The sequence below is a fragment of the Heterodontus francisci genome, chromosome 24 (genome assembly GCF_036365525.1).
Source record: "Heterodontus francisci isolate sHetFra1 chromosome 24, sHetFra1.hap1, whole genome shotgun sequence".
In the NCBI taxonomy this organism is placed as follows: domain Eukaryota; kingdom Metazoa; phylum Chordata; class Chondrichthyes; order Heterodontiformes; family Heterodontidae; genus Heterodontus; species Heterodontus francisci.
In genome coordinates this window covers 70,774,920-70,795,173 of record NC_090394.1, presented here as the reverse complement: position 1 = coordinate 70,795,173, position 20,254 = coordinate 70,774,920, and the positions used below count along the sequence as shown (strand labels likewise).

Genomic DNA, 20,254 nt, shown 5'->3' with positions numbered 1-20,254 from the left:
GGAAGACTGTCACATATCCGAGGACCTTCTGTATGGCGAGGAAGCCAGGGCCAGGCGACCAGTGGGCACCCAAAGCTTCACTTCAAGGATGCTTGCAAGCGTGACGTGAAGGCCGAAATGTCAACTTTCACACCTGGGAGTCACTAGCTGGCAAAAGAGGGAAATGGCGACATCCTGTGAACTGGTGTTCACTACCCCGATGACCAGTTGCTGCAGTAGCTTGGCAACAGGCGCCAACGTCAAACGCAACAGCTCAGTGTCACCTGGCAGCTTCACGTGCAGCACTTGTGGCAGAACCAGCCCCTCAAGGATTGACCTTCACAGCTATCAGCAAAGGTGCCCCAAGAGAAGACAACCCACTTAAATGGATTGTTTGCTGCGTGTCCATCATCTTTCGTAGATGGAAGGATGCCAACTAGCACCCAGTTTGTACATAGAAAGGCCTCTCCAAACAGCAATAAAATAAATGACCATATCATCTGGTTGGGTGATGTATGCTGGTCAGGACATCGGGGAGAGCTCTCCTACTCTTCTGATAGTATGATGGGATCTATTGTGTCTCTCTGACAGGTGTTTAACATCTGGTTTGAAAGGTGGCACCTCTTGAGTGCACCGCTCCCTCAGTACTATATGTCTGCAATGAAAATTGATTCCACCAGTTATACTAAAAGTGTTAACATTTTTCTTTCCAGACTAAATTGTACAGTTTACCTGCCAGTCATGCAAGTCGAGTGTATGAGCTTCTGATAAGCCACATACAATCACACTACCAGCAGTTGTACACATCATCTATTGCCAGCAGTATACGCCTAAAGGTGGGTAGGACCAGAATTCGTCTCGCAAAAGTTATAGAACTAAGTTGCAATTCCAACTATGAACCAATGTATGCTAAACTTTATATTTTGGTTAAAAATACAAATCTTTGTATTGAGTTTCTGATTGAAATCCATAGTTTTATTAATTTAGAAGAGAAACTCTGTCTTCAAACTTATTTGTGTTATCTGAAGCTGCTCTGGTGTTTCAGTAAAGTGTGGTATTCTAAGACTTGTGGTTGTAATGTTAGGGCCACAGAAAGTTGGAATGTCCACAGCAACAACTTGCGCTTCTATAGTCCCTTTTAACATGGTAACATCCCAAGACACAGGAGTGTTATTCAATAAAATTTAGCAAGCTGTTGTTCGATTTTTGTGAACGCACTTGTCTCGGGGCATCTTCTGATGAGAAGTGACATTCTGAACAGAGCTCTTAAGTGTGTAAACTGAGATACCTATGGATGACCCCAGCCTAATCTTGTCTTTCAGCTAATGTTCATGTCCACTGTGTGTACTGAACTTGATTTGAGTCACTGTGCTGGAACACCTTCTGACATAACTGGCCTCTGTATGTTGTGTATAGTTCTAAAAGTGGCTGCTACAATTGGCACATTGCTTTGTCGAGCTTGCTTTCAAGTTTGAGTCTGTTCCTTGAATATTGTCGTGGCCTTCTTACTCCTCCCTTCTCAGATAAAATTATGCCACCCTTATGGGGCACAACTGAGTTCAGTGACAATACAATTCACAACTTTTTAAAAACAGTTGGTAATATGTCTTTCTTTAGAATTGAAGCCCTGAATTTGAATATCTCAAAGGACAAGGGCAGCAAATGCATGGGGACACCACCACCTGCAAGTTCCCCTCCAAGCCACAAACCATCCTGACTTGGAACTATATTGCCGTTCCTTCACAGTCGCTGGGTCAAGATCCTGGAACTCCCTTCCTAACAGCACTGTGGGTGTATCTACCCCACATGGACTGCAGCGGTTTAAGCTCACCACCACCTTCTCAAGGGCAATTAGGGATGGGCAATGAATGCTGGCCTAGCCACTGATTCCCACATCCCAGGAACGAATGAAAAAAAAAAAATTCATTAAGTGAGCTGAAGTTCACTTTTTTTTTATGGACCATAACTCTTTTGAGTTAGAGATCTGAAATTGCTGTTGAAAAACAATGCACTTTCTGTAATGTGTCTACATCTTCTAACTAGTTTGGCATCCAGTAAGTGTGTAATGTTTTTGTAGGAAAGTTATAGTCATAGAGTTATACAGCTCAGAAAAAGGCCCTTTGGCCATCGTGTCAGTGCCGTCCATCAAGCACCTATCTATTCTAATCCCGTTTTCCAGCACTTGGCCCGTAGCCTTGTATGCTATGGCATTTCAAGTGCTCATCTAAATACATCTTAAATGTTGTGAGGGTTCCTGACTCTACCACCCCTTCAGGCAGTTTGTTCCAGATTCCAACCACCCTTTGGGTGAAAAATCTTGTCCTCAAATCCCCTCTAAACCTCCTGCCCCTTACCTTAAATCTATGCCCCCTGGTTATTGACACCTCCGCTAAGGGAAAAAGTTTCTTCCTATCTATGTCCCTCATATTTTTGTGTACCTCAATCATGTCCCCTGTCAGCCTTCTCTGCTCTAAGGAAAACAACCCTAGTTTATCCAGTCTCTCTTCAAAGCTGAATGCTCCAGCCCAGGCAACATCCTGATGAATTTCCTCTGCACCCTCTCCAGTGCAATCACATCCTTCCTATAGTGTGGCAACCAGAACTGTAAACAGTACTTCAGCTGTGGCCTAACTAGCATTTTATACAGCTCCATCGTAACCTCCCTGCTCTTATATTCTATACCTCAACTAATAAAGGCAAGTATCCCATATGCCTTCCTAACCACCTTATCTACTTGTTCTGCTGCCTTCAGTGATCTATGGACAAGTACACCAAGGTCCATTTGACCCTCTGTACTTCCTAGGGTCCTACCATCCATTGTATATTCTCTTGCCTTGTTAGTCCTCCCAAACTGCATCATGTCACACTTCTCAAGATTAAATTCCATTTGCCACTGCTCTGCCCATCTTACCAGCCCATCTATATCGTCCTGTAATCTAAGGCTTTGCTCCTCCACTATTTACTTATTTAATTCAATCAAAATCTAGATCAAAAGTGCACCATTTATCAGTCATAGAAAAGCCAGCAACAGGACATCAATGAATATAGAGCTGGAATTATTTCAATGACTAATGCAAAGTTATTTCCACAGGTATTCAATTTCTTTCTGCATCTTCGAGTTGATTCTCTCTTTCGCATTGGCGTGCCAAATAAGGATTGGATTGTGAGATTCAGCCCATATTGTCTCTGTGGAAGCAGGTAGGCAGTTTTCAGTTTCTGTTTTATCCTTCATTCATGTCCATCTTTACGGAGTCTGTAGCGTTGATCATGGTTAATTTGTACCTCGACGCCATTTACTCGCTTTTGCTCTACTTTCTTGACACTTCTATCGAGCAAAAAGTATCAATCTCGGTCTTGAATTTCAGTTAACCTAGCATTCACAGCCTTTTGGGGAAAGAGAGTTCCAGATTATGTAGGCAGTCTCGGGTACATGACATAGAGCATGAACATTTCACTGAACTGATTGGATAATCTTTGAGCTGGACCCAAGATAAAATTTCACACTTGTGCCTTAACTGTTCAGCATTTGAACGTGGCTCTTAAGATGTGAAATAAAAGTTGATGCTCATGTAACTTTCTAGATACATTAGGTTAACACCTTGGAATGCTTGTATTTGGCAAAGGTTTTAGTTTAATTTTAGTTTTTTAGTTCTAGAGATACAGCACTGAAACAGGCCCTTCGGCCCACCAAGTCTGTGCCGACCATCAACCACCCATTTTATACTAATCCTACACTAATCCCATATTCCTACTACATCCCCAACTGTCCCTATATTTCCCTACCACCTACCTATACTAGGGGCAATTTATAATGGCCAATTTACCTACCAACCTGCAAGTCTTTTGGCTTGTGGGAGGAAACCGGAGCACCCGGAGAAAACTCACGCAGACACAGGGAGAACTTGCAAACTCTACACAGGCAGTACCCGGAATTGAACCCGGGTCGCTGGAGCTGTGAGGCTGCGGTGCTAACCACTGCGCCACTGTGTATACTGAGTATACATTGCCATGGCTACTTGACTTGATCAAGCAGCCTTCTAGCATGTGCGATTAATACTTCATTATTTGAATTTCCAGCATTCACTTCATTATATTTTGTTGTAGTGAGCCTGAGAAGCGAGGCTCTGAGAAGAAAGCGCAAGGTACTGTTTCTCCACCAGCAGGAAGCCCTGCAGCAGCTCAGACTGCCACCATACGCATGGGTTATTTACCTTTCTCGCTGGCTTTTAACGCACTTCTCCAATGCCTTGAACATGTAAGTAAAAAGATACCATACGAAAACATGAATGTGTGAAATGATGAGACCTTTTGCCACCATGAAGCTAGTTCCTTCCCCAAGCCATGTACAATTGCTGTGATCAAAGACGCTAACTAATTTTTCCAGAGTATGTTCTCCAAAGTGTTTCTCTCTCGTCACCTTTACCCTCCACTCCCCACTTCCAAATGATAAATTTAATGCAACACCGGAATAACTATGCAGTGTTCATTCCACTTTGTAACATTTCTATGCTGCTTGTAATCATTGTGTTGTGCAGATATGCAATCATTTTTTAACTTTACTTACTCTTTTACAACCCTCAATCCTGTCCTTAACCAGAGAACTATTTGTCTTTTTTTTTACCAAAGCTGTTAATTGACAGATGAACTGTCTTGGCTGGGGTGCTATTCTGCAAGTCCACTATGTTCAAGTCTGCTGCAGACTTATTGGTTCTATACTTGTACTGTGCTGCTCTTTTATAATCCAAGCTGCATCTATTGCTCTCAGCAAAATAGTCTTCAGTGAATGTGAATTTGTGGCAACTGGATTTATAATGGAGCTTTTAGTCTAGGGTTGCATTTCCAAACCATAGGAAAAAATTCTCATCTATTGAAGTAAGAAGTACAAATTTAATATTTTGCAAATGAAGATAAATCATTCCAGTTAAGTGATTGATGGAGAAGATTATAGTCATTCCTGGTGGTCTGTGCTGACAACGGGAAGATGTGGTTCTTGGATTCATTGGCTCTTGATGTGATGGATCCCTCATGCTCCCATGTGGCATATTTAACCCCCCAGTCCCTGAACATTCACTTGATCGTGTAGTTCTTGAAATGATGGGCTGTGAATACCTGGGATTCCAGTGGTTGATGCAAAAGTTTCCTTTCTGAAGGTTTAGAATGCCAATTGGAAGCATTTGGCCCAGTAGTGCCTTTTAAATTCAATCAACCAGAATTTTTTTTATACAAGTAACTCATGAAGAAGGGACTTGTGTTAAGCTTTCAAAGTCCACGTTCTCATCACTTGTTTTTGATGTTTGATCTCTCCGTGGCCTTACCCCACCGTATCTCTATTTTCCTCCACCCTTTGCCTTGTCCAAAAGCCTTTTGTTTGTCTAACTGACTTACTGTGCATCCCTGCCTTAACAATAATGTGTTTTTATGCAGCACCTTTAACATAATAACACACCCCAAGGCACTTCATGGACATTATAAAAGAAAGTATGACACTGAGCCGCGAGATATTAACGATGACGGAAAGCTTTGACAAAGGGGTGGGTTTTAAGGCGTGTCTTAAAGGAGGAAGGCGGAGAGGTTTGGGGAAGGAATTCCTGAGCTTGGGGCCTTGGCAGCTGAAGGCGTAGTGGCAGAGCTTTCAGTACCCGTCTCTGGCACTTGTTTCCTAAACTGCCTCCACCTCGCTTTCCTTCTTCCTGCTTGTAAACACCTACTCAAAACCTACTATTCAACCATGCTTTTGGTCAGTGTTCCTAACTCTCAGTTGTGCTCAGTCTCTTTTTTTTTTTTTCCCCCCCTCTCAAACACTTTGCGTTTAACCAGGAAAAAAATTCCAAAGTTTGCATGGAATCGGAAAGAGACCATTCAGCCCATCATAATTTTTTGGAGTTCTTTGAGGAAGTAACAAACAATGTGAATAAAGGGGAACCTGTGGATGTGCTATACTTGGATTTCCAGAAGGCACTTGACAAGGTGCCACATCAAAGATTACTAAGCAAAATAAGAGCTCATGGCGTTGGGGGTAATATATTAGTCGGCGCAGACACGATGGGCTGAATGACCTCCCTCTGTACTGTAATTTTTCTATGGTTCTATGGATAGAGGATTGGTTAGCTAACAGGAAAAAGAAAGTAGGTATAAATGGGTCATTTTCGAGTTGGCAAGATATGGCGATTGGAGTGACACAGGGATCAGTGCTGGGACCTCAACAATTCAATTTATATCAATGACATGAATGAAGGGACAGAATGTACGGTTGCTAACTTTGCTGATGACCCAAAGATAAGTAGGAAAGTAAGTTGTGAAGAGAACATAAGGAGTCTGAAAAGAGATATAGATAGGTTAAGTGAGTGGGCAAAAATTTGGCAAATGAATATAATGTGGGAAAATGTGAACTTATCCACTTTGGCAGGAAGAATAGTAACCAGCATGTTATTTAAATGGAGAGAGATTGCAGAACTCTGGGGTACAGAGGGATCTAGGTGTCCTAGTACATGAATCATAGAAGGTTAGTATGCAGGTAGAGCAAGTGATTAGGAAGGCGGAAGAAATGATGTTTATTGCAAGGGGAATAGAATATGAAAGTAGGAAAGTTTTGCTACAGTTGTACAGGGCGTTGATGACACCACATCTGGAGTACTATGTACAGTTTGGTTTCCTTATTTAAGAAAGGATATAAATGCATTAGAGGCAGATCAGAGAAGGTTCACTCGATTGATGCTTGGAATGGCGGTGGGGGGTGGGGTGGTATCTTATGAAGGAAGGTTGGACAGGTTGGGTCTGTATTCATGGGAGTTTAGAAGAATGAAACATATAAGATCCTGAGGGAACTTGACAGGGTGGACGCTGAAAGGATGTCTCCCCTTGTGGGAGAGACTAGAACATAGTATAAAAATAGACATAGTATAAAAATGAGTCGCCCATTTAAGATGGAGATGAGGAGAAATTTTTTCTGAGGGTTGTGAGTCTTTGGAACTCTTCTCCCCAGAGAGCAGTGGAGGCAGGGTCATTGAATATTTTTAAGGCAGAGCTGGATAAATTCTTGACTAACAAGGGAGTCAAAGGGTATCGGGGGTAAGCAGGAAAGTGGAGTTGAGGCCACAATCAGATCAGCCACGGGGCTGGATTTCAAGAGCCCACAGCCGATCTCGGCAGCGAGTTCAAAAAATGGCGGCTCATTTAAATAGCTCAGGCTGTCTCCCCCCCCCCCCCCCCCCCCCCCCCCCCGTCATGTTGAGGGGGCGGGCTTTCTTTCCCTGGCAATAATATTAAATGGTGTAACAGGCTCGTAGAGGCTGAATGGCCTGCTCCTGATCCTAATTCGTATGGTGCTTTGAAAGAGCTGTCCAACTATTCCCACTTCCCCTGCACTTTCTCCAAAGCCCTTCAAGTATTTATCCTGCTTCCACTGCCCTTTTTGGCAGTGCATTCTAGATCATCATAACTCGCTGCAGTTTCTCCTCTCTGGTTCTTTTTGCCAATTAACTTAAATGTGTGCCTTCTGGTTACTGTCAGTGGAAACCATTTCTCTCCCTAAGCTATCAAAATTCTTCATAATTTTGAACAACTCTTTTAAAAAATCAATTCAGTTTCTCAAAGTTACATTTCATGGAGGTTTCTTGGATGCTGGAAAAACTATACCAAATGTTTGGAATGATTGAGCATCTCTATGTGACATTTGCAACTTGACGTATATTTGTTTATATGTATCTTTCCCTTTTTTTTGTGTGTGCGCTTTTGTACCCTAATAAAGGAGACAGATTGGAAGGTGCTGAAACTTGTATTGGATAAACTGCCTGAATTGTTGAAGTATAAGGGACTCATTCTGACCTCTCCATGCAGCATAGACCAACTCTGCTCTGCCCTCTGTACCATGGTAAAGTAAAAACAATTTTGTCATCTATGTAATGTCACACTGTATTTTTTTTTCTTTCTGGTTTGGGTTCCACAGACACAGGCAATTCTGATCAACTTCCTATATTTTGCCCCCCCACCATGTGCCTCAGCCAATCTTGGAGCACGTCCAGGGGTCAAGTGGCATCTCTGACTTTACTCATGTATATCTCCAGCTTGAGCAGCTATTGTCTGACATGGACTGTCCGAACCTCCTGGGATTGGAGTAGTATTAGAGGGCGGTTGGTGTACTCGAAATAATTTTTTTGAGCTGGCTGCTTATTGTCTGTCTTGAGTCATTTCAAATGTCTGCTGTTCCTTTTCTAGGTTACAGACCGTCAGCTGGCAGAGAGGTTGAGGAATACACCTGATGGTTTCTCTCGCACTGATGTACAGTTGGCTGTTGTCCCAGTGCTGACAGTTATCACCTCATACCATGTTTACTTGGACCAGACTAAACAGGTAAATAAAAAGTAGTTAACATCCAGTAAAGGCCTGCTACCCGATGGGACCCGACGACATGTATCGGGTTCAGTTCGGGTCGTGTCGCACTTCCGGCTCTAGCTGCCGGGGCCGGGTCGGGGGGACACAGTATTAATTGGACTTGAAAGGTTGTTTAAAAGGAAACCGATTCGGAATCTGAAGATAGGTAAGGTGAACATTCCAGTGGCCAGGTTGGGTGGAGCGTGGGAAAAAATGGAGGGAAAAAATGGAGGGACTCTGGTCGGGCTGGGGTCCGATGTGTTTCTGTCTGCTTCAGGTCGGGTTTTTTTTTTTCCTGACCTGAGCAGGCCTTTAACACCCAGAGCAGAATTCTACAATATCTGCCCATATTGAGGGTGCAATTCTTTAGGCCAGGCATAGATCTCAGGAGGAAGGTTCTAAAGAACAAAAGGAGGGAATGCTTATAACGAATGGGATATGGATGTGGGGAATGGGTGGTCAAGCAGGCGAATTGATAAATAAAAGCAAAATACTGCGGATGCTGGAAATCTGAAACAAAAACAAGAAATGCTGGAATCACTCAGCAGGTCTGGCAGCATCTGTGGAAAGAGAAGCAGAATTAACGTTTCGGGTCAGTGACCCTTCTTCGGAACTGATATATATGGCTCCCTGAATTGAAGTCTGAGCATTGAAGGCACAAGTGGTCATTCTTCCACCAGAATTATCAAACATTTTGCACCAGCAATTAATCTGATAGTTTGGTCTAATTAGAGTTTTGTTAAGTGGTGTCATTACTTCCTCTAAATGTAAGAAGCTCAGACAGTCTGTGAAAGCACCTGAGATTATCTAAGGCAGACCCTAAACTTGTAATAGTCCTCGAGTCTGCTGCAATCTGCAATTTAGTTTTAAATGGAGTGATTTGATGAGACAAGCATGAATAAAATTGAGTGAAATAAAAACAAGAAATGCTGGAACCACTCAGCAGGTCTGGCAGCATCTGTGGAAAGAGAAGCAGAGTTAACGTTTCGGGTCAGTGACCCTTCATCAGACCTGAAACGTTAACTCTGCTTCTCTTTCCACAGATGCTGCCAGACCTGCTGAGTGGTTCCAGCATTTCTTCTTTTTATTTCAGATTTCCAGCATCCGCAGTATTTTGCTTTTATAATAAAATTGAGTGATTTTGTTTTCTGTATGAACATAATTCTGGTTAAGATCCCTGAATAACTTAAATGCATTGTCTTAATATCCATCTTTTTTCTTTATATTTTGAATAGCGTGAATTTGTTCACTGCCTTGATACTGGGCTGATCTACCGTTGTGCCAAACAGTGTGTGGTAACACTAACCATGTGCATCATCGAAATGCCAGACATCATGGTTAAACTGCTTCCGGGCATTATTCTCAAACTGACACACATCTCTGCCACGCTCACCATGGCTATCCCCATGCTGGAATTTTTATCAAGTAAGATTGTTTGGTTCTCTTGGTGGTTCTTCTGTGGTGTGACTGTTGACGAGTTGGGGAGCATAGGAAATAGGAGCAGGAGTAGGCCATCCAGCCCCTCGAGCCTGCTCCCCATTCAACCAGATCATGACTGATCTAGCTCTGCCATTTTCCCTCACTATCCCCATATATCTTTAATATCTAGAAATCTGTCAATCTCTGTCTTCAACATACTGAATGACTGAGCCTCCACAGCTCTCTGGGGTAGAGAATTCCAAAGATTCACCACCTTCTTGAGTGAAGAAATTCCTCCTCATCTCCGTCCTAAATGGCCTACCTCTTATTCTGAGATTGTCTCTTCTGATTCTAGACCCACCAGCTAGGGAAAGCATCCTTCCTGCATCAACCCTGTTGAGCTCTAAGAATTTTGTATGCTTCAGTTAGATCACATTCTTGTAAACTCTAGAGAATACAGGCCCAGTCTCCTCAATCTGTCTTCAAAGGTCAACCCTGCCATCCCAGGAATCAGTCTGGTGAACCTCTGTTGCACTTCCTCGATGACAAGTATATCCTTCCTTAGATCTCCTCCTTCTTTGGCCTCCTTGTCTCGAGAGACAATGGGTAAGCGCCTGGAGGTGGTCAGTGGTGTGTGGAGCAGCGCCTGGAGTGGCTATAAAGGCCAATTCAAGAGTGACAGACTCTTCCACAGGTGCTACAGATAAAGTTGGTTGTCAGGGCTGTTACACAGTTGGCTCCCCCCTTGCGCTTCTGCCTTTTTTCCTGCCAACTGCTAAGTCTCTTCGACTCGCCACACTTTAGCCCCGCCTTTATGGCTGCCCGCCAGCTCTGGTGATCACTGGCAACAGACTCCCATGACTTGTGATCAATGTCACAGGACTTCATGTCGCATTTTCAGATGTCTTTAAAGCGGAGATATGGACGGCCGGTGGGTCTGATACCAGTGATGAGCTCGCTGTACAGTGTGTCCTTGGGGATCCTGCCATCTTCCACGCGGCTCACATGGCTAAGCCACCTCAAGCGCCGCTGGCTCAGTCGGGTGTATATGCTGGGGATGTTGGGCGCTTCGAGGACTTCTGCGTTGGAGATACGGTCCTGTCACCTGATGCCAAGGATTCTCCGGAGGCAGCAAAGATGGAATGAATTGAGACGTCGCTCTTTGCTGACATGCGTTGTCTAGGCTTCGCTGCCATAGAGCAAGGTACTGAGGACACAGGCTTGATGCACTTGGACTTTTGTGTTCCGTGTCAGTGTACCATTTTCCCACATTCTCTTGGCCCGTCTGGACATAGCAGTGGAAGCCTTTCCCATGCGCTTGTTGATTTCTGCATCGAGAGACAGGTTACTGGTGATAGTTGAGCCTAGGTAGGTGAACCCTTGAACGACTTCCAGAGCGCGGTCGCCGATATTGATGGTTGGAGCATTTCTAACGTCCTGTCTCATGATCGTTTTCTTGAGGCTGATGGTTAGGCCAAATTCGTTGCAGGCAGCCGCAATCCTGTCGATGAGTCTCTGCAGACACTCTTCAGTGTGAGATGTTAATGCAGCATCGTCAGCAAAGAGGAGTTCCCTGATGAGGACTTTCCGTACTTTGGTCTTAGCTCTTAGACGGGCAAGGTTGAACAACCTGCCATCTGATCTTGTGTGGAGGAAAATTCCTTCTGAAGACTTGAACGCATGCGAGAGCAGCAGGGAGAAGAAGATCCCAAACAGTGTAGGTGCGAGAACACAGCCCTGTTTCACGCCACTCAGGATAGGAAAGGGGTCTGCTGAGGCGCCACTATGCTGAATTGTGCCTTTCATATTGTCATAAAATGAGGTGATGATATTTCGTAGCTTTGGTGGACATCCGATCTTTTCTAGTAGTCTGAAGAGACCACGTCTGCTGACGAGGTCAAATTCTTTGGTGAGATCAATGAAAGCAACGTAGAGGGGCATCTGTTGTTCACGGCATTTCTCCTGTAGCTGGCAAAGGGAGAACAGCATGTCAACGGTGGCTCTCTCTGCTCGAAAGCCACACTGTGCCTCAGGGTAGACACGCTCAGCCAGCTTCTGGGACTCGAGCAAAGACTTTCCCCACTATGCTGAGCAGGGAGATTCCACGGTAGTTGTTGCAGTCACCGCAGTCACCCTTGTTCTTGTAGAGGATGATGATATTGGCATCGTGCATGTCCTGTGGTACTGCTCCCTCATCCCAGCACAGGCAAAGCAGTTCATGGAGTGCTGAAAGTATAGCAGGCTTGGTACTCCTGATTATTTCAGGCCTTCCTTCCCAGGGGCTTTTGCGCTGGCTGGAGAATCAATGGCATCGCTGAGTTCCGATTTTCTTGGTTGTACGTCCAGCTCATCCATGACTGGCAGAGACTGGGCTGCATTGAGGGCGGTCTCAGTGACAACATTTTCCCTGGAGTACAGTTCTAGGTAATGCTCCACCCAGCGGTCCATTTGCTTGCGTTGGTCAGTGATTGTGTCCCCTGATTTAGATTTGAGGAGGGCGATCTTCTTGATGTTTGGCCCAAAAGCTCTCTTAATGCCATTATAGATTCCTCTGATGTTTCTGGTGTCAGAGGCCAGCTGAATATAACTGCATAGGTGTTGCCAGTAGTCATTTGCACAGTGCCTGGCTGTTCTTTGTGCAGCGCTTTCGGCTGCTTTAAGTGCTACGGATGTTAACTCGCTAGGGGCTTTCTTGTAGTTCAGCAGTGCAATGCGCTTAGCGGCTATGACAGGTTCCAGCTCTTCAAAGTGAGATTGAAACCAGTCTGCATTCCGCTTCACATGCTTGCCTTAGGTGGTCATTGCTGAGTCATAGATGGCGTTTCTGATGTGGGACCACTTGGTCTTTGCATCCCCTGTAGGAGTGTTTTGAAAGGCTTTTTCAAGTGAATTTAGAAACTTATGTAATAGCTGTGGATGAGAAATTCTGCGAGTGTTGATGCGCGGGCGGCCCAGCTGCTTGGAGTGATGCAGCTTCTTTGGTTTGAGTCTAACTTTGCTGCAAACCAGGGAGTGGTCGGTGTCGCAGTCCGCACTGTAGAAGCTGCGTGTGATTTGAACGCTGTTTAAAGAGGATCGCCTTGTGACGATGAGGTCCAGCTGGTGCCAACGACTTGATTTTGGGTGCCTCCAAGAAACCTGGTGACAGGGTTTAGTATGAGAGAACGAGTTGGTGATGCAGAGGTTATGATAAGTACACAACTCAAGCAGTCTCTGTCCATTCTCATTCATCCTTCCAATGCCATAGCGCCCAAGGCAGGAGGGCCATGAGTCATGGTCGGCCCCAACCCTGGCGTTAAAGTCCCCCAGCAGGAACAGGTGTTCGATATTGGGGATGCTACTAATGAGTCAGTCTGGTGAACCTCTGCACTTCCTCGATGACAAGTATATCCTTCCTTAGATAAGGAGGCCACAACTGTACACAATACTCGAGGTGCAGTTTCGCCAAGGCTCTATACAATTGCAGCAAGACTTCTTTACTCCTGTACTCAAATCCTGTTGCAATAAAGGCCAACATACCATTTGCTTTCCTAATTGCTTGCACCTACCTGCATGTTAAGCTTTCAGTGACTTATGAACAAGGACACCGAGGTTCCTTTAGACATCAACACTTCCCAATCTTTCCCCATTTAAGAAATACTCTGCATTTCTGTTTTTCCAGCCAACGTTGGTAAACTTCCCATTTTTCCACATTATATTCTATCTGCCATGTTCTTGCCCACTCACTTAACCTATCTAAATCCCACTTGAAGCCTTTTTGCATTCTCCTCCCAACTCTCATTCCCTCCTAGTTTTGTGTCATCAGCAAACTTAGAAATATTTCATTTGGTCCCTACATCCAAATCATTGATGTATATTGTGAACAGCTGGGGCCCAAGCACTGATCCTTGCAGTACCCCACTCATCACAGCCTGCCAACCTGAGAATGACCCATTTACTCCTCCTCTCTCTGTTTTCTGCCTGTTAACCAATTCTCAATCCATGCCAGTATATTATCTCCAATCCCATGTGCTCTAATTTTGCTTACTAACCTGTGTGACTTTATCTTGAGCCTTCTGAAAATTCAAATATACCATATCCACTGGTTCCCCCTTTATCTACTCTGCTAGTTACATCCTCAAAAACTCTTAACAGGTTTGTCAAACATGATTTCCCTTGCAATTTATAATGCAGATCTGCTACGCTGCAACAGCCACCAATCCCAGCAGTGGCAGACAGGCCTCCCCTGTGTCTGCGCATTCTTCTCTCCCCCAGAACAGTTGTTCTCTCCTACCTCTGCATCCTTCCTCCTATTTGACTGTTTCTGTTAGGGGACTGATGCTGTCTATGTGTGTGTGCGTGCGTGTGTCCTTTCACTTGACCTTCACTACACTCTGCTCCTTTACATTTCACTTTCCCTTTTATCCCCTTTCTCCTGTTTTCCTTCCTTTTCCTTTTTTTGCTCCAGTGTTTCTAACATTTTTGACATTGTACTATGGGGAAATGGCACAGAGCAATTAGGAGGCAGCAGACAGCAGAAAAAAGGCAGAGCTGGAGGGGTTGTATAAGAAACTGTGTTTAGGAGAGATTGGGCTATGGAAAAAGTACAGTGGAATTGGAGGGACTGGTCTATGCAAAGTCCACAGAAATTGGGAGGGAGTAGGCTGCAAAATTTTTGCTTGTTGGAGGCCTAGACCTGTGGTTGGTTTTGCAATTGTAGCTTCATTGGGAATGCTCGAGGAAAGTGTATTCCTAAGCATCAAAGTTGGAAATTGGGCCAAGAACTTCAGATGGATTCTTGCATGCTTTGTGGAAGTAGGGGTGAATGACCACTTGATAGATCTTGGGAAGTCCTCTGCTTAAAGAAGCACACAGAAAAACAGCAGAAATGCACTTTCACCCATGCATAGGGGGAGGTGAGAGAATGTTGGTATGGGAATTCCTTTGGTTAAAGCCTTGGTGGTTCCTGGGAGTTGCACTCCTGGGGATATCCACGGGTATATTTATTACAACAGTAGATGTGGAAAAGGCACACAGATTGAGCCATGGACCTGCAATCCCTCCACCCTGCTCTTGGTGTCAGGCAATGCCACCTCATCGTGGTCTTCCCAGCAGACAACTATCAGCAGGTTGACTATACTCCCATCAGGCAAACTGGCAACATTACTCACACCAGTTGCAATTAACCTGCAACTTCCTGCTCAGTGCTGGGCAGTGCAGCAAGATATCCTGTACCCCTAAAGTGCCTGTTGTGTGGTTTATTTGATAGCAACTCACCAAATCCTCCTAAATTCCAACAGGGAAGTCTAGTTAAAATATATAGCTGTTTTCTTGGAATGCAAATCTGTCATGGCATAAGCGATTTTAAAACATGTGTTCTCTTACAGCCTTGGTGAGACTTCCTCCTCTGTATGCCAACTTTGTGGCAGAGCAGTATGTCAGTGTATTTGCTATCTCGTTACCTTACACAAACCCTTTCAAGTGAGTGTTTACTTTTCTCAATTCTTTTTAGAAAGTCTAAGTTTCAAAGTCTTTTTTTTACAAAAGTCATGCTCTTGGATGTAGCTTTTAATTTGGTATTTTAAATCATCTATATAAAGCAGAATTACAATAGCAACTACCCTAGTAAACTTGGGTTTAGTTCTTCACATTTTCTTGGGGTACTAAGATAGATGTTACAGCCCTATCAAAGAATGCAGCTTAGGAAATTTGCAATTTCAAGCTGTTCGTTCTGTTTAAGTAGTACTGCTTTTGTTCTGTCATCCTTAGGTTCGACCAGTACATAGTGTCTCTAGCACACCACGTCATAGCCATGTGGTTCATTCGCTGTCGGCTTGTGTTCCGAAAAGACTTTGTACGGTACATTACAAAAGTAAGAATCTTGGTTCTTTTCAAATGGATACGTCACTTAGTGTGCTGGCTATTCATTAGGTATATTTAAATCACAGCTCATAGCAACAACTAATGCACTGTATCGTGCTTTGAGACACTTGGTGACTTGTTAAAGTGCTATATACTAGTGAAAGTATTTCAGGTTGTTTTATTAAGTTAATGTTGGCGATTGTGGAAAACCTTTCAGATCTGGCCATTGCTAAAATGATTTGAGAAAGTAGCTTTGCACATTATTAGAATCCTTCGGACCGAACTACAACTTTCAAAAAGAAACAGGCTGCTTCATTTTGTGCTGTTGGCGAGGCAACGTACATTTGTTGAGAGCATTAATTGTGGCTTCATCTATAATGCGTTTTGTAACTGGCAGATCTCACATAAATTCCTTGAAAGAAATTGAATTTGTATGGCACTTTTTTATGTTCTCAGGACGTCCCAAAATACTTCACAGGTGATTAATTTTGAAATGTGTAGTGATTGTTTTGTAGGCAAGCACCCAGCAAGGTCTTATAAAAGAGCAGTAAGATAAATAAGCAGTTAGTTCTTTTGCTTTGTGATGTTGGCCAGGGCACCAGGGAATGTCTCTTGTCAACTGGCTTCCTTCTATACTGTAAACTTCTATTGTTCCATAGCCATACCCTTTATTTATAATCTGTTTATAAAAGCCTTTATTGTCTCCCTATCTTTAGTAAACTTCTATAGCTCCACACTCCCAGTATGAATGTTTTAAAATTAGTTCGATACTGATTCACTGTGGAATAGGGATCTGAACATAAGTTATCCACTGTACCTTATTAATGTTTGTTTTAATAAACGAGGGTCTAAGGTCGAATGCCTTGCTACCATTTGAGGACACACATGAACCCAGTAGTTTTCGAGCCCGTAGCACAAGCTTGAGTGAAAGACCTCTCAAAAGGTAGGCTATTTTCCAAAAATGGAGGCATACTTTTGGTATATTGCATGTGTCTGGTAACCTGAGACCTAAATGTAAACCAGTTGAACAACAAGTTGAGTGTTGATGTGTGCACTATGCAGTAACTTTGCTGGTAAAAGTGAAATGAGAATTTTAAGATATCTGGTGAAATTTCATAAACTGGCACTTTCTGCTGTTTTAATGTGAAAGCTGATGTTTGGCAAATATTGCCTATTATGCCGTATACCTGATTCACTGATGATGGTCATGCTGATATTTTATTTCAACTTTGACTTTGCAAGATAACTCTAACGTGGAAATTCTAATGACATCCAGACGTGTTTCGGGTGGAGTTGGAATGCACTGAAGTGTTGGAGAATTGAGCACCGTCCCAGTTTTGTTGCTTAATAGCATCATCAAACATTCGCTTGTTTTGTGTAATACAGCCAGCGAAGTGTAGAGTCCATTTGCCTCTTGCGATGACCTTATAATGTGCTTTGGAAGAGTACCTGTTGCAGCACAAGTGTCAGCTTTCCACGTACCTGGTTGGGGGGTAAGGGGGAGCCTTGCTGAATATGATTGCAAATTTATATTTTCATTACAGCTGAGGTACTCTGCACCGCAGGTATGGGCTTGATTCCCAGAACTTGTTTTACTTGCAGCAGACAGAGTGAGGGGACTTCAATCCCATTGGTCTGGACTGGATTTATGTGCCATGTAATCCCTGCGTAATCTGTACTCTCAAATAAATTGTGTTAGCCACAGAATAATGTTACTGGAGCAGCACATACCACTTGAAGCGTGCACAAGCGTGCTTCTTGGGAGGTTTTAGTGAAGATGCGACTAAGCATGCTGATTTTATCATTTGTATCTCGGTAGGTTAAAGGGTTGGCTGTTGATTTTAGCAGGGGGTTTCTGAAAGATGCAATAATAAGCCACCCATACCTCACTGCTGGTCTTTTCTGAATGTGGTCTTCCATCATCTTGCTTTGATGTTCAGTATTTATGTATTTTTGTCAAATTGCAATTGCACTTTTTCTTATTTCCCGATTTTGTATATATAGCTGGATTACACATAGTTTGTGTTTTTTTTGTTTTTGCGTTCAAATACACAGATGTTTAAGGTTGGAATATGGGCATTTGAAAGGTTGTGATTTTAAAAAAAAAAAGCATTTTAAACTGGAAACTTGATGGCAGTAATCCAGACTTGCATTCCCGCTGAACTGTTTCTTATTGGAAGTCCAGTTAACATTATGGTTAGTAGAATACAATTATAACTAAGTTTCCATCTGTCAGCTCAGTAGTAACAGTGCGCTGAGCAATACTAGAGTAAGGGCACTCAATGCATTCGGTTGAAAATCTGCCCTCTGCTTTTTTAACAGATACATTAGCTAGTTTGCTTTTATCATTTAAACCCATATATTTTGAATAGTTTCAACTTCACTAACGTAGAGAAGTTGACTTTATACAAGCATTAACAGTTTGACCTCTAGTATCTTCTGGAGTAACTTAAAGGCCATAGTTCCACAATTTGTGGGGAGCATTTGGCACTTTCACTCATTTCCCTTTCCAATAATTACGTAAGCGAAGGCTTTAAATGGGCTGTGTTCTATTTATAGGCTCAACAATTAAAATTGCAAGCTGAAGTCATTAGCTATGTTATGTATGCTGAAATTTAAACCTCCACACAGTTATCAGCTAGCCATGAAGCAAGCCTCTATCCATTAGGTTATTCTTAAAGTATTACCAGCTCTTCTCTCCCTCCACACAATTGTGTTGTCAAAATCTGAAATGCCATTCCAACCTTAATTTTTATGTATTGCTTGTTCTACCAATTATAATCAGTAATGTAGCAGGAATTTCTTTGTTCTATAGCATATAAACTGTGTTTGATCTAATTTGCTATTTTGTCATGTTTCAGATTTTGTTTAATGCTTTCGAGTTTTTATTTTTTCCCCCTTTTGTTGTTCTTTCTCTGTGCTGGTGTTTGTTTCCCTCACTTCACTTATCTGGGAACCCCATTCTTGGCCTGTGACCTCTGACCATCAACTCCTCCCAATGGCTCCCTTGCCACCTGCGTTGTCTTTGGGTTGGTGCTTGTAGCTTGCGAGCCACAAAGCCCCTAAAACCAGGCTTGAATAGTTCCCAAATTAAAGATATGAAAGACCTCTCAGCAGTCGAGGCCTTCCGATCCCGCAGCATCAGTGTTTCAGAACATGCAGTCCGCAGGTAGAGGCATTACAAGAACCTATGCTCAACAGAGTTTCATTCTGGGGTTTCTGCATGCTGGGAGGCTTGCATGATGTAGTGGTAGCTTTTTAAAGTACTTATTGCTGTTTCAATAAATACTTTATGGGAATTTTGATCTGGATTAATATTGTATTCAGGAATGTAGATTCGTCAGTGGTTGTCAATCAGGGACTTGAATTTAGTTTCCAGCTCTTGAGATTAGAGGGCTATGTGTCAAGGCAACTATATTCTCAATAAGCAGATTTTACCAATTCTTTATGATGGATGTGTGTTTGTCCAAAATGTTCTATGGTATTAAAGAACTTTAATAGAGCATCTTTCACAAACTCGGGACGTCCCAAAGCGCTTTATAGCCAAGAACGTTTTGAAGTGTTGTCACTGTTACAATGTAGGAAAATATTATAGATAGTAACTGGTGAGGAACAGTATCCAATCATATCTGTTCTAAAGCATCCTCGAGTCAGACATGCTCTTATGATAAGTAAGGCATAATGCGAGCTGACTGTCCTGTGAGTAGTTGTGTTCTCTTATTGCATCCACCCTGTTGTCTTTTCAGTGCCTTTTCTGCTGTTATGCAGCAATATCATTTGAGATGCTTCACTGTATGAAAGAAAGGGAATGGGGGAAAAATTCCTAACAAAAGGACAGAGGCATAAAAGTCTTTCCTGACTTGGTTTTACCTGATTCACTGGCTGAGTGCAGGCACTCATTTGGTGAATCTCTCCCAAAACCTTTCTTTTTATTCAAATGAAGGGCACAAGAATGAATCTGCAGAGCTTGAAGAAAACTTTTTATGCTAAAATCCAGTTTGGGGTTAATCCAGCGGAATGACGTGGCAGTGACTATTCAGCTAGCAGATGAAGTAAAAGGAGATTGTGTGACGTCCATCTGAAAGCTTACCTTTCCTTCCCCAAGGAGATTCACGCTATTGTGAATTTCTCCGGTAACCACGCTTTCTTCCTTTTTGTAGCAATGCAGTTGAGCTGAGTGATTGAACCTAAATTCATGATTCATTTCCTCCGTATATTACAAAACTAGTCGAATTAAATCAATGTTTGATCATTGTGAAAAGGTAATGCAAGTTTAGTTGATAAATATTAACTGAGTTTGCTTCTGAGGCAAGACTTTTACTCCCAATGGATGGTCTTGTTATAAATACAGTTGGGGAAGCTAATTGAAGTCGATCCAGTAACAGGGTATCTTCAGTCCCTGATTTAAAAATATACCACATCTGTGCTGTGGTGATGGATCTTTATCTCTTGACTGCTGAATTGCATACTTTGCCCTCTGGTTCTGCCTAAGTGTATAATGGTTTTCTGTAATCCATCTCTTGTAGAGACTTGGGATATCTTCCAAATACTCTGTTCCTCATGATGATTGAGCTTTTATCTCTCCACCGCTTCTGCCCTGACCAGCTCATTTATTTTTGCAATTTTGATAAACTGGTACCCATTA

The 20,254-nt window shown here is 42.9% G+C and overlaps 1 protein-coding gene across 1 annotated transcript in view; it reads left to right on the top strand.

The window, feature by feature from the left end:
* Positions 1–20,254, top strand: part of tsc2 (TSC complex subunit 2) — a 100,906-nt gene that overhangs the window by 29,356 nt on the left and 51,296 nt on the right. Inside the window, exons 17-26 of the mRNA XM_068056538.1 lie at positions 693–815; positions 3,071–3,177; positions 4,084–4,234; positions 7,727–7,849; positions 8,194–8,328; positions 9,585–9,774; positions 15,135–15,228; positions 15,517–15,619; positions 16,455–16,552; positions 18,653–18,778. Of these exons, the coding sequence (XP_067912639.1) occupies positions 693–815; positions 3,071–3,177; positions 4,084–4,234; positions 7,727–7,849; positions 8,194–8,328; positions 9,585–9,774; positions 15,135–15,228; positions 15,517–15,619; positions 16,455–16,552; positions 18,653–18,778 (1,250 nt within the window). The remainder of the gene's footprint in view (positions 1–692; positions 816–3,070; positions 3,178–4,083; positions 4,235–7,726; positions 7,850–8,193; positions 8,329–9,584; positions 9,775–15,134; positions 15,229–15,516; positions 15,620–16,454; positions 16,553–18,652; positions 18,779–20,254) is intronic.